Genomic DNA, 13,233 nt, shown 5'->3' on the forward strand with positions numbered 1-13,233 from the left:
ATAGTAATAATTTTCTTAACTATTAAAATGTATTAATTAATCTAATAATTAAATTACTGAATATTTGATTTAATATCCCAGTTATTAACCATTCATTTAATAATTAAATTGGAAATTATTTAAACTTATCCATTATTAACTAATTATAATTAATTTAATTAAGCATTTCTTGAACTTTAATTTTTAAAGATATCTGTCACCTTGTAAGTCCTTCCCCCACTAAACAAAGCTTGGAAACAAAGTTCAACTCATATTACATGAGTTACATATATAATACTACATATTACATATAATCAGAGTCTTAATGATGAAATTTCTCTAAAATTATATTACTGTTTTTAATTTTAGAAATTTTCTAAAAATGTCAAGCTGATAGAAATCATGCCACGTGCCCACATTCTGATATGCTGGGCATGACAGTCAATTTTATGTCAACTGGGCTTGGCTGAATTAGCCAGTTTGGGTCTGAGTTCAAGACCAACTTGGTCAACTGAGTGAGGTTCAGGACAGCCAAGACTACACAGAGAAACCCAGTCTCGAAAACAACAAAACAAAACAATAACAACAAAAACAAAAATTTGAATAAGAGTATTTGAATAAGAAGATTGACCTTTACAGTGAGTGTGGGTCTCAGGTAGCTTTTGAATGTCCTAGCTACACCAGTCACCACCACCTAGAGATCCCTATTTGTATAAAACTTAGGAACGCAAAAATTCAGCCTCAGGGTCCAGATATGCAGACAGAGAAATGAGTTGTCAGACTAGGTAACGTATGCCTGCCTCCGGCTCTACACTTATCTTCTGTTAACTTAATTCCCTTTTCTAAACCACATTTAGGATCTGCTGACACATTTGTTTGTTTGTGTGGTGCCAGGAATGGAGCCAAGGCCCCCTGACATGCTATGCAAGTACATCATCCCTTAGCTACTGCCAAAGTCCCACATTTATATTTCTCAACCAAGGAATTGAATTTAGCAAGTGCCTCTCAACGCTCTTGCTCTCAGAGAGAATAAGGACAAGTTTTGACACTGCCCTCTTACAGAGAGTGTGCTCCCAACCTAAGAGAGATGGATTTGTCTGATTCATCCTGACAGCATGGCTGTGCTAAGCCTGTGGAGTGAGGCAGAGCCAGCTTCTTTCGAGTACAAAGCAATTGCAACTTGGAGAACAGTTTTTAGGGAAAAGAATTCAAATCCTCACTTCTGTGAATATTCAGGATATATAAATTATCAGTGACAATATGAACACTGCCCCCAGGGTTGTAAGCATAGTGTAAGACAAGGAGACTCAACTCTTAAGTTTTCACAGGGAGAAGCAGGTTCTGGCTCTGGTATTTTTCGGTAGAAAATAGTTTCTGCTTGGATTGGTTCCTGCCCTGCTGGGAAGAGGAGGATTGGGGTGTGGGGTCCAGAGGCCTGGGTCCTGTTTCAGGAGGAAACCCCTGTAATATTCACACCTGGCCAGCGTGGACTGCTAGAGCCCCAGCTCCCCTCTCTGATGGTCTCCAGAGACCGTGGTTCACGCTCTGCTTCTTTTTGATGCCTAAGGCGTTTTTAAATGGCTGCTGTGTCTGCTGCCTGCAAACCTCTGTGCTTCTAGAAGCTTTCCCTGATCAGAGGAGAGCATTTCTGGATGTATGGGAAGGTAAACGCAGTGGCTTCACGTGCTGCTTCTCCCACCACCCTTTCTCCACTTGGCTGACCATCACCCCCTCCTATCCTGCCTTGTGTGTAAACATCCAGGTGCTTGGTGTCTGTATCTCACTTGAAGACACCCATAAATATCACTGATACCCATCTCTACCTCATGGCATTCTTCCCCCAGTCCATTCTCCTCAAGTAAGATCCAAGCTTTTCTTCGGTTTCTCTCCAGAAGTATTCACACAGGATATAATAAACATAATAGATTTTCTGAAGGAGCTGGAACAAGTTGTTTTGTATCACAGCAAAACCCAAAGCAGTACGAATTGTTTGTTTGTTTTTTATTTTGCAGGGCTAGTGAACCCAGGTTCTCAGGCACACTAAGCACACTCTATCTGTGGAATATACACACAGACCTTAAATTTACTTAAACATTTTATTGACATCCTGGGTTGGTTTTCTTTGTTTGGTTTTTTTTTTTTTTTTTTTTTTTTTTTTTTTTTTTTTTTGAGCTAAGGACCGAACCCAGGGCCTTGCGCTTGCTAGGCAAGCGCTCTACCACTGAGCTAAATCCCCAACCCCTGGAATCCTGTTATTTTTAGTGTCTGTATGCCACAGAATTGTCAGAGAACAACATTCAAAGTCTTTCCTTTGACACTGTGGGTCTCAGGGGTAGGCTTGTGGCCAGTGAGTGCCTCTACACACTGAGCATTTCACCAGCTTTAAAATTACATTTTAATCACCTTACTACAACCACCTTCCTGAGAACTCCACCCAGGACTCTTTTGCTCTCCTGACTTTAACCCTTGGTAAACTGCCTCCTCTGCCTCCTCCTTACTTTCTTGGTAGTTAGAAGTAGACTTACTCAGTTTAAGTTTCTTTCTTTCTTTTATTTCTTAATAAGAGAATTTACCAAATGCTATTACAGAAAAGCGCCATTTTGTTCTTTCCATATGAGTAACCAGAAACCATATAGATAAGGAAACAGGTGGGAGACTAACCTGAATGGAACAAAGTGATAACTAAGACATTATCCTCGGAGATACAAGGTTCATTTGGGGATAAGGGAGTTAGATCCTGGGATGGGAAGCTATGGACTCGAGGCTGTGCATGCATACTCCAAACAGCTTCTCTTCTTACACACCTCCGTCCTGTGGCACAGCTTCTGCACTGAGCTTTTCCAGCTCTTCACCACCGGATTCCGTAGGGCACCGCTGGTACTTAGTCCCGAGGGTCTTTGTCCAAGAAGAAGCGTGACGATGCCAGAGACTGCAGAGGCCATAGATGGCAATCAGCAAGGCAACCCCTAAGGCCAGGTGCCAGCAGAAGAAGATGGCTACAAATGCCAGGTCCATAGGGTTGTCTGCCCTCCAGGGCTGTCCAGTGAGAGGTATATACATCTCACAGATCTGCATCATCCAGGTGCTCAACACCAGCCCCATCCAGCTCTTGAGGACCCAGAGTGGGGCATTGTCAGGGACCCAAATCTCCACCGTGAGCACCAGAGCAAGCAAGAAGGCAGGCAACACTAACAGAAGATGCACTCGGATCTCCAAGGCATTTTTGTTCTCAATGTGGGTTATCATTAGCAATCCCAGCACGTAGAAAGCCAGGGCTTCGGCGGCGCGCTCCAGTTTCATACTCCAACGTGCCTGCTGTGCCTGGCTCACAATGTCCACTACGCCACTGAGAATAAAGAACCCAAACATGGTTACATGCTGCCAGTTGTCCTTGAAAATGAACAGCCTTCGAGGATCCTTCCAGTCTATCATCTTCAGACGGTTGACCCCTAGAGGGTAGAAGTATTCACCAATAATGCCAAAAGCGGGGACAATCACCTTCATCACGGCTTCATAGGATACCTGCCAAATCAACCTGTGTCCCAGCAGCTTCCTTGGAAGCAAGAGGTGGTTGAGCACCGTCTGTTTCTGGAGCAGGGCCAAGGATGTTAGTGACGAATAATAGAACGCATACATGAGGAAGCCTACTCCTGACAGCAGGTGTCCTTCAAGGGTTCCCATTGCTCTTCTGTGTGCTGAATCTGGAGAGGAGCAGAGCCAACAGATGAGGTACACCTTCACTGGCTTCCTCAGAAGCCTCACAAGAGATTCTTGGGGCCTGCAACAGCAGCCTGGCGCTGCCACACTCTTTTAAGAAAGAATATCTGTGACACTCCCAGGGCAGGACCTCTAAGTAATGTGCTTTTTAGTCATCTCAGAGTGTTCCTGCCTGAGACTTACTGGGACTGAGATTTCAGCTTCTGTACCACGTGACAGGGAGTACAGATCGGGCTTGCCCTGCCTTTCATTAAGCCCCATGCCCCAGTCCATCAGGGACTGGGAAGCGGGAGGAGAACCAAAATGCTTTGGCAGAGGAACTGTGGTGTGGGCAGCCAACTTGCCTGAGACCCCAACATTGAGCTAATTAGGACAGAAAAAGAAGATATGAAAGTTCACCTAAAGGACAAGCTCAGTGGAAAAAAACTAATTTTCTAGCTAAACTTACAGAAGTGCTGATACCAATCTGGTGGTCAGCATGGCTCGGTAACAACACTTGCCAGAGGCCCTGATACAAAGCTGGTGGTCAAACAGACTTGCCAAGTGGAGGCTATGACCTTTTGTTAGGAGCTACCTTCATACAGACCTGGGGATCGTGACCTTTGCAAAAGTGCCAGCTTCCTTCAGACCCCTACAGACCCAGGGCTGTGACCTTCTGTTAGGCACCAACATTCCTGCAGGAGTGATCCAACTACCCTATTGGCTAGTACATCAAGGTCTCCCGGCCCCCTGAAGACTTCCTCCTCCCCCAGTCTTGCTACTTTATATAACCAGAGCCTGCAAGCATTGAAATGGTCGCCTTGATCAGACGCTTGTCTTGGTGTCCTTCTTTGTGTCTCTTGCCCCCTATTCTCTTCCAGGCACCCTCTGGACCCTTGTTGACTATCCTGCAGGACGGGACGATTGATGCCCAACATGGGGCTTTTGGGGGGTAACATGGGGCTTTTGGGGGGTCTCCTGGTGGAGAACATCATCCCCCATGAATGTCTTTCTTCTTCCTCGGAGCCTTTGCTTTCCCCTCTGGCTACCGCAGACAGCCCAATCTCAGTTCAGCCACTTGGTGTGTTTCTCCCTGAACATCGCAGATCTCAGTTTGGAGTGATGGGACAAGCACTCTCAACATAAGAGCTTTTTGTTTCTGGTCTTAAGGAATCTCTCAAGACATGAGGAATTCGGGTTAAACATAAACACCTTAGAAAATGTCTAGAGTTTGTAGGAGACACTTGCCCTTGGTTCTCCTTAGAGGATACAATTGATGAAAAATGCTGAAGAGTTGGTGATTGTTTTAAAGATTGTTATGAAGTCTTCAGTCCTGAAATGATTCCTGTTACTGCCTTTAGTTATTGGTCCTTAATTAATGGTGTTATTAGAACCTCCCCACAATAGCCAGATTTACAAGATCTGACTGGAGAAAGAGCTCTCTAAGATGCATCTCGCCCACCTACAACCGAGCCCCCTCAGCCTTCTTCATGTTCCTCGGTGGTTATTAATATGGGGGAGGCTACTTCTGAAGGTGGTAAGGATTGTGGTTCTAATAAAGCTGACACATTGCCAGCTAATAACCCCCTCATGTCCCTCGGCCCCTCTCCGTGAGGCCTTCTATCCAGTCTTGACAACCCTCAGTGATGGTTCATTGTCCCCAGAAGAGGAGGCTGACTTGGAAGCTGAGGTAGCTGCCTATGAAGGAGATTGTTGTCATGATCTGCCTGGAGCTCTCCCAGCCCTGAAACTAAAGAGTGGTGAACTTCTGCCTCCCTTTATTCTTTCTTTTTTTTTTTATTAACTTGAGTATTTCTTATATACATTTCGAGTGTTATTCCCTTTCCCGGTTTCCGGGCAAACATCCCCCTAATCCCTCCCCCTCCCCTTCTTTATGGGTGTTCCCCTCCCCATCCTCCCCCCATTGCCGCTCTCCCCCCAACAATCTAGTTCACTGGGGGTTCAGTCTTAGCAGGACCAAGGGCTTCCCCTTCCACTGGTGCTCTTACTAGGACATTCATTGCTACCTATGAGGTCAGAGTCCAGAGTCCAGGGTCAGTCCATGTATAGTCTTTGGGTAGTGGCTTAGTCCCTGGAAGGTCTGGTTGCTTGGCATTATTGTTCATATGGGGTCTCGAGGCCCTTCAAGCTCTTCCAGTTCTTTCTCTGATTCCTTCCACAGGGGTCCCGATCTCAGTTCAGTGGTTTGCTGCTGGCATTTGCCTCTGTATTTGCTGTATTCTGGTTGTGTCTCTCAGGAGTGATCTACATCCGGCTCCTGTGGTATGGTGCTTTAGATTTGGTCTTAGCCTCACGCCACTCGTGGCTGTGGCACGGCAGGGAGTAACGGCAGACATTACTTCCCTACTCTATATGGTTGAGACTAAAAAAGAGCAGGTCCAACTACTGCGGGCTCTTCAGGGATTGGAGGCTGAATCGTCTGATCTTTCCTTCCCAGTCACTCATCCTCCGCATGGCTTAGCCACCAAAAAAACAGAAGACAAAGCCTAGCTGCCCTGTTCTGGCCTTCCCCTTGTCACTACGTAGTGGTGCGCGTGTTCCAGATCACCCCTCTACGCCTAGTAAGCTTTCTGAGCCAGAGGAAGGCTTCAAGGGAGAACCAGAACCTGAGACCCAAGATTCCCCCGAGGAGGCGGCCACCACCACTGATCCGGCCCCAAAGGGCCCGCCTTATTATCTTTATAGGCCCTTAGATCTTAAGGTCTTAGAAAAACTTAAGGCTGCTGTTTCCACTTATGGTCCTGTTGCTCCTTTTACCTTGGCTTTGATTGAGTCCGGGACAGAAGGGTTGCTCACCCCACGGGAATTTTCCCAACTGGCTAGAGCCACCTGGAGCAGAGGAGAGTTTGTTTTATGGAAATCTGAAATGGCTGAGGCAATAAAAGAAATCGAAACAAAAAATCACTCGTGCTGCAGGGAAACTTTTAAGGGAGCCACCATATCATACCCTTGAGGCACAAATGTTGTTCCCCCGAGTCCTGTTAGCCCAGGTCCATCAGGCCTGTTTGGCTGCCTGGACAAAACCTTCCTCCAAAGAACGGCACTTCTGCCACTTTGACTAAGGTCCTTCAAGGACCTGATGAGCCATACAGTGCCTTCATCAGCCGACTCGCTGAAATGGATGAGCAGTTGTTTGGCATACAAGAGCCTGAGAATCCCTTTATGAGACAACTTGCCTTTGAGAAAGACGACCCAGCCTGCCAAGATATTTTAAAACACCACTGTTCTAAGCCCTTAGCTGAATACGTTTGCCTATGTGCTGGCGCAGGGACTAGTCATGCTATTGGACTAGCAATTGGCGCTGCCTTACAGTGCGTTGGGGTGTCAAACACTCCCAAAACCTGCTTTAATTGTAAACAGGTGGGCCATTTTATGCGAGAATGTCCTTATCCCAAGGTGAATCAAAGAGAAAAAACTAACTTGACAGAGCAGGGAAAGATGGGTGTTGCTCCATCCGCACACCCTAGGTTTGCAACCTTCGTTGCCATCGTGGACGCCACTGGGCAAGAGAATGTAGGGCCGAGACTGACAGTCAGGGATGCCCTCTGCCTCCTCACCAGTCTGGTGAGTGATGGCAAAAGAATGTTACTCATTTCCCCTATTTTGTCAGGTCAAAATATATTCAGGTTACTGTTGATACCTATAGTGGATTTGTTCATGCTGCCCCCCTTACGGGAGAAGAATCTTGAGATGTCATTACTCATACTTCACAATGTATGTCCACTATGGAAAGCCACAGGTTATCAAAACAGATAATGGTCTTGGCTATAGTAGGGCTAAATTTCAACACTTTGTACTCAATTTGATATTAAACATGTCACAGGCATTCCCTATAACCCTCAAGGACAAGGTATAGTAGAATGTGCCCATCAGACCCTAAGAAACATGCTTCATCATTTAAGTGCTACCACAGACACCTATTCCTCCCCTACTCCTCAAAATAGACTCAGTCATGCCCTATTTGTGCTTAATTTTCTCTCATTGGATGTAGAGGGTCGATCAACAGCAGACCGTTTTTGGCATCCTAAGTCTCACACGCCTTGGTGCGGTAGAAGGATCCTCTCACAGGACAATGGAAAGGTCCTGATCTGGTCCTTATATGGGACCGAGGCTCTGCTTGTATTTATGACAAGGAAAATGCTGCCCACAATGGCTGCCAGAAAGACTTATTAGGACTGTTAATTCATCACTGTCCAGAATGGAGCAACCGTCTCCTCCTGAGACTTCCTCTCTCTCTTTTTCAGATGCTGCTTGTCACAAAGATCCTGGTGATCCTCCCTTGGTTCCAGCTGGTGGTGACACAACCCAATCTACCTCAACCCCAACCGCCTAATAGTAGGCATTTCCTCTGGAATTCTACATGGGTAGTCCTTTCTGATAGACACGACCCAGTTTGGGCCACCTCCAAGATCACTACCACACCATGGTGGTCCCCTAGTTGGACTCCAGATTTGTGTAAGCTTGCTCTAGCTGCTTCAGTCCCCCAGGGACTAGAAGAGTCCTTTGATTTAGACAAGGCTCCAGAGATAGGTCTTCTGGCCCAGGGCAACAGCGGACAAATCTATGAACAACAAATAACTGGATGCAACAATTTTCACAAACGCTCACTTCTATCTGGTCAGGAGTTCTATGTCTGCCCTGGTCCACACCGAGACCGGGTTCTGTCTCACCGTTGTGGTGGCTTAAGTGATTTCTATTGTTGCTCCTGGGGGGGTGAGACCACTGGCACCCCACTATTGGCACCCCACTTCTTCATGCCTCTATAACCTATCCCAATTCCCAAGGTAGGGCCTCAGACACCACCACACACGAGGATGGTGCATCCTTCTCAATATTCAGTTCACCAAAACAAGGAAAGTCCAAAGACTGGTCATGAGGGTATACCTGGGGTCTAAGAATTTATCGAGCTGGGACTGATTATGGTCTTACCTTCACTATAAAATTACTTAAAGGACCAGTACATTCCTCTGTTCCCATTCCCATTGGTCCTAATCCTGTTTTGGTTCCTTGGGTCCCTCCTGGACCCCCTCCCACTCTGCCTGGATCCCCTACCTCTTCTCAAATTATTACTTTTCCTTCGATTGCAGCCACCCCCTTAATCTCCCAGGCCACATATTCTTCTCCAGAGACCAAGAGTCTGATTCTTACCTTGATTAATCAGACTTTTCTTACAATCAATGCTACTTCTCCCTCTGTGGTAGATGATTGTTGACTGTGCTATCATTCCCAGCCTCCTTTTTATGAAGGTTTTGCAGTTGATGCTGATGTTGTCCTTACCAATAATTCCCATTTGTGTCGCTGGCAGACAGAGGAATGGAATGGCCTCTCACTTTCACAAGTGTCTGGTTTGGGATTGTGTGTTGTTGGGAGCAACACCCCCACCCAATATACCCAATCTTTGCAATCAGACCATTTTCCCAGATAAAGATTCTAGTTACCTTCTACCATAAAACAATACATGGTGGATAAGCCTTGAAGAACTTACCCCTTGATTGGCCACCAAAGCATTTTCTACTGATAGTTCTGATTTTTGTGTTTTGGTCCAACTTGTTCCTCGATTAGTTTATTATCCTTCTGAGGAATTTTTTCATCTTTGGGACCAGTCTCATGACTCTTCCCCAGGCCCCTCTTGACAGCGGTATGAGCCCATCTCCACCATCACTATTTCTGTTTTATTAGGACTGGGAGCTCTGGTTGTTGGGACAGGAATTTCATCACTTGTTCTTTCAAACAGCCGCTACCAAGAATTGAGTGCTACCATTGATGCTGATGTTCAACACCTTCAACAGGGGGTGGATGATCTTACTGATTCCCTTTCCTCCCTCACTGAAGTGGTCCTTCAGAATCGTAGAGGCATTGATCTGCTTTTTCTTCAACAAGGGGGGGGCCTGTGTGCAGCCCTAAAAGAAGAATGCTGTTTCTATGTGGACAAGACAGGTCTAGTCAAAGAAAGCATGAAAAAAGTAAGAGAAGGCCTAGAACAAAGGTAGAGAGCGAGAGAGAAAGGTGAGAGCTGGTATCAAAATTGGTTTTCCACCTCCCCTTGCCTGACCACCCTTATTCCATCTTTTCTACGGCCCTTGGTTGACCTTCTTTTGCTCATATATTTTGGCCCCTGGGCCTTTAATCACTTGACTAGCTTTATTAAACAACAAGTAGATGATTTAGCAGTGAAACCTATTCAAGTACATTATCATAGATTAGCTTTAGAGGATTTAGGTGAAGAATGCTCGGTCTCAACTCCCATCTCCACTCAAACCCAATCTGGGTGATATTGCCCTTGGACTGCCTAATGTTGGCCCTTCTTGCAAAGATAGCCTCCTTTACCTTTCAACCTTGGCACTGACATTGATCATGATTCTCTGTCCCTCACTCAGTCCATGCTGGGTAGAATGATAAAGATGGGCAACTTTTGAGACACCCATTCACCTAAGACAGGAGCCCTGAAGGCTGACAGGATATCCAGTGATGGGTAAGATTGCTGGGCTCCTTGATCGATCCCAAGACAGGCGCTACCCCAAAAGGATAAAAGGGAAATTCCTTCACTGCTGAGCTACCTGCCACCCTGGAGCACTAATATCAGGGGCCTTTCATCCTTTATTACAGAGAAGGGGGAGATGTGGGGAGCTGACTTGCCTGAGACCCCAACATTGAGCTAATTAGGACAGAAAAAGAAGATATGAAAGTTCACCTAAAGGAAAAGCTCAGTGGAAAAAAACTAATGTTCTAGCTAAACTTACATTAAGTGCTAATACCAATCTGGTGGTCTGCATGGCTCAGTAACAACACTTGCCAGAGGCACAGATACAAATCTGGTGGTCAAACAGACTTGCCAAGTGGAGGCTCATGACCTTTTGTTAGGAGTTACCTTCATACAGACCTAGGGCTCGTGACCTTTGCAAAAGTGCCAGCTTCCTACAGACCCCTACAGACCCTGGGCTTGTGACCTTTTCCCGAGAGCCAATTTCCTATAGACCCACGGTTTATGACCTTCTGTTAGGGCCAACTTCCTACAAGACCTAGGCCAACATCCTGCAAGAGTGATCCAACTACCCTATTGGCTAGTACATCAAGGTCTCCCAGCCCCCCTGAAGACTTCCTCTTCCCCCAGCCTTGTTACTATATATAACCAGAGCTTGCAAGCATTAAAATCGTCATCTTCATCAGACGCTTGTCTTGGCGTCCTTCTTTGTGTCTCTTGTTCCCCATTCTCTTCCAGGTACCCTCTGGACCCTTGTTGACTGTCCTGCAGGACGGGACACTCTGGAGTGACTATTACTGACTGCTGGTGCCAGGCATGGTATAGTTCTCTCATTTAAATATGGATTATTAATATTCAAATCTAATTAAAACTTAAATAAAATTAAATCTCATTATATTAAATATTTCTCCCATTTAAATCCTCCAACAAGGAAAATGTAGAAATGGCTCAATGTCGAGAGCTTTTTCAGCTCTTAGAGAGGACCTCAGTTTGGGACCTAGTACCCACTTGGGGGCAGTTTACTACTCCCTGTAACTTCAGCTCCAGGGGATCTGTTGTAGTAAATATTAATCTCAATCAGTCATTTCTACCTCACCTTTGACCATTCAATTCCCAGATAAAAGACACAAAATCTTTATTATATTTATAATAAGCCTTAATAAGCACTAGAGCTGGGCAGAGATTGAACCTCTATGACTATTTTGTCTACTTCCTGGCCAATAACCCTAAGATATGACGTGCCATGTTCTGCCTGGGCTGCTCTTACTCTGACCGGCCAGGTCTCATGGACCATTCCCACAGTCTCCTACTCCATGCTGTCTTCTCTCTCCACCTTCTCCCTCTTCCTCTTATGTGGTCCTTTCTCAGACTCCCAAGCCCAGGAACCAAAACCCCACCTACCTCTCTTCTGCCCAGTAGTAGGCTGTCTGCATCTTTATTTGACCAATAGTTTTAAATTAAGGGAGAAGGTTACATAGTATCACTTGGTATATGTGGTGATGATCTTGTTTTCCCTGGAATCAACCAGACTTTGTACTTAGCATTACAACACATAGCAAAAGACCAATCCTCAACAATTACTCATTATTGTCCACACAGAAAAGACCTTTCTTTTATAACAATAAACAACAAACAGTAGGAACAATTATAAAATAATTATGAAAATTATTATGTGAGAGCTACATTCAAAAATCCAGTCTGCTTATATTTGGAAACTCAGAAGAAAGCGTTCTATTATCTATCTTATCCTGGTGAGTTTAGAGCTCTGTATCTAAATCAATTTTTGTCCCAACTTGCATTATTAACTTAAATATATCTTCCTAGACATAAAATACCTTCCTAAATATTAAACAACTTAAGTTTCATTGTAAGACTATAATTATCTAGTCTTCAACCCAGTCAAAGACCTCAGAAAGAATAAATATGCAGAAGTGCAGGGACACCACTTCCAAAAAATTATAAAAATGACAGAGACAGGTGATTTCCTGGACAGTCCCCAATATTGTCTCTATAATACTGAAGCATCCATCTTCAGCCTCTGGCTCTGTATATCTTACAGACCTTTTGTGAAGCAGGAATTATGAAGGACTTGCTTAGCCTGTCTTGGCAGAGCTTGGGTATCAACTTCCCTGCTTCCATTTGTCCTTTCTGGACAGATTTGTCTATAGTTGAAACTTGGGCATTTTCTTTGCCCAGTGGCTAGCTTGCCACAATTGAAGCAACTCCATATGTTTGTTGATGCTCATCGTCTTTGAAGTAGAATAGCGGTATTGTCAGGAGCAGGCCTGTTCCATAGTCAAAAAAACTTTTAATGATGAAATAATTTTAAATGCCATATTTTGTGGATCTCTGAGGCATTTTTTTAAAATATCTGGATTGTCAAACATTGTTTATTCTTAGCAATTCTCTATCTGAATAACCTTGAATACATTTTATTGTAATTAACTAAACTAGAATCTAATATGACCAGGAGTTTGATTATCTGACTATGGATTTGTAGTACTTAATCATCCTAAACAGCTTGTAACAGCAACTATTAAAAAGGACTGGGCTACTTGGTCCTGCCAAGACTGAACCCCCAGTGAACGTGATTGTTGGAGGGATGATGGTAATGGGGGGAGGATGGGGAGGGGAAGCCCATATAGAAGGAGGGGGGAGGGGGGTTAGGGGGATGTTGGCCTAGAAACCGGGAAGGGGAATAACAATTGAAATGTAAATAAGAAAGACTCATAAAATGTGTATCAATATACAAAGACTTTCCATTGTGCCAATTGTGTACATTGTAACAATATACAAAATTCTGTATCAATATAACAAATCATACCCACAATTGTGCATAAAAATATGATGGCATCTACCATTGTAAGATTATGGCTATAAAAAATTTTTTTTGTTTAAGAGTATATTCAATGGTGAGGGCATTGATCCTAAAGGAGAACCTACTGTTGCCAATAGAGGACTACAACCAACATTGTTCTCTGGTCTCCCCACACATGTACACACACATCTGTACACACAGGTGCATCTATCTCCATAAGCATGTACATATACCACAC

General features: G+C 44.6%; 1 protein-coding gene across 1 annotated transcript; it reads right to left on the minus strand.

Annotated features, from left to right (window-relative positions):
- Positions 1 to 2,508: 2,508 nt before the first annotated feature.
- Positions 2,509 to 3,848, minus strand: Teddm3 (transmembrane epididymal family member 3). The gene has a single exon (XM_221310.9). The coding sequence runs from the start codon at positions 3,658 to 3,660 to the stop codon at positions 2,776 to 2,778; it is 885 nt and encodes a 294-aa protein (XP_221310.4). The 5' UTR covers positions 3,661 to 3,848; the 3' UTR covers positions 2,509 to 2,775.
- Between the last annotated feature and the right edge of the window lie 9,385 nt (positions 3,849 to 13,233).

This window comes from Rattus norvegicus, chromosome 11, assembly GCF_036323735.1.
Source record: "Rattus norvegicus strain BN/NHsdMcwi chromosome 11, GRCr8, whole genome shotgun sequence".
Lineage (NCBI taxonomy): Eukaryota > Metazoa > Chordata > Mammalia > Rodentia > Muridae > Rattus > Rattus norvegicus.

Coding starts and splice junctions, on each gene's coding strand:
- Teddm3 (XM_221310.9), bottom strand. CDS start 3,660: ATGGGAACCCTTGAAGGACACCTGCTGTCAGGAGTAGGCTTCCTCATG.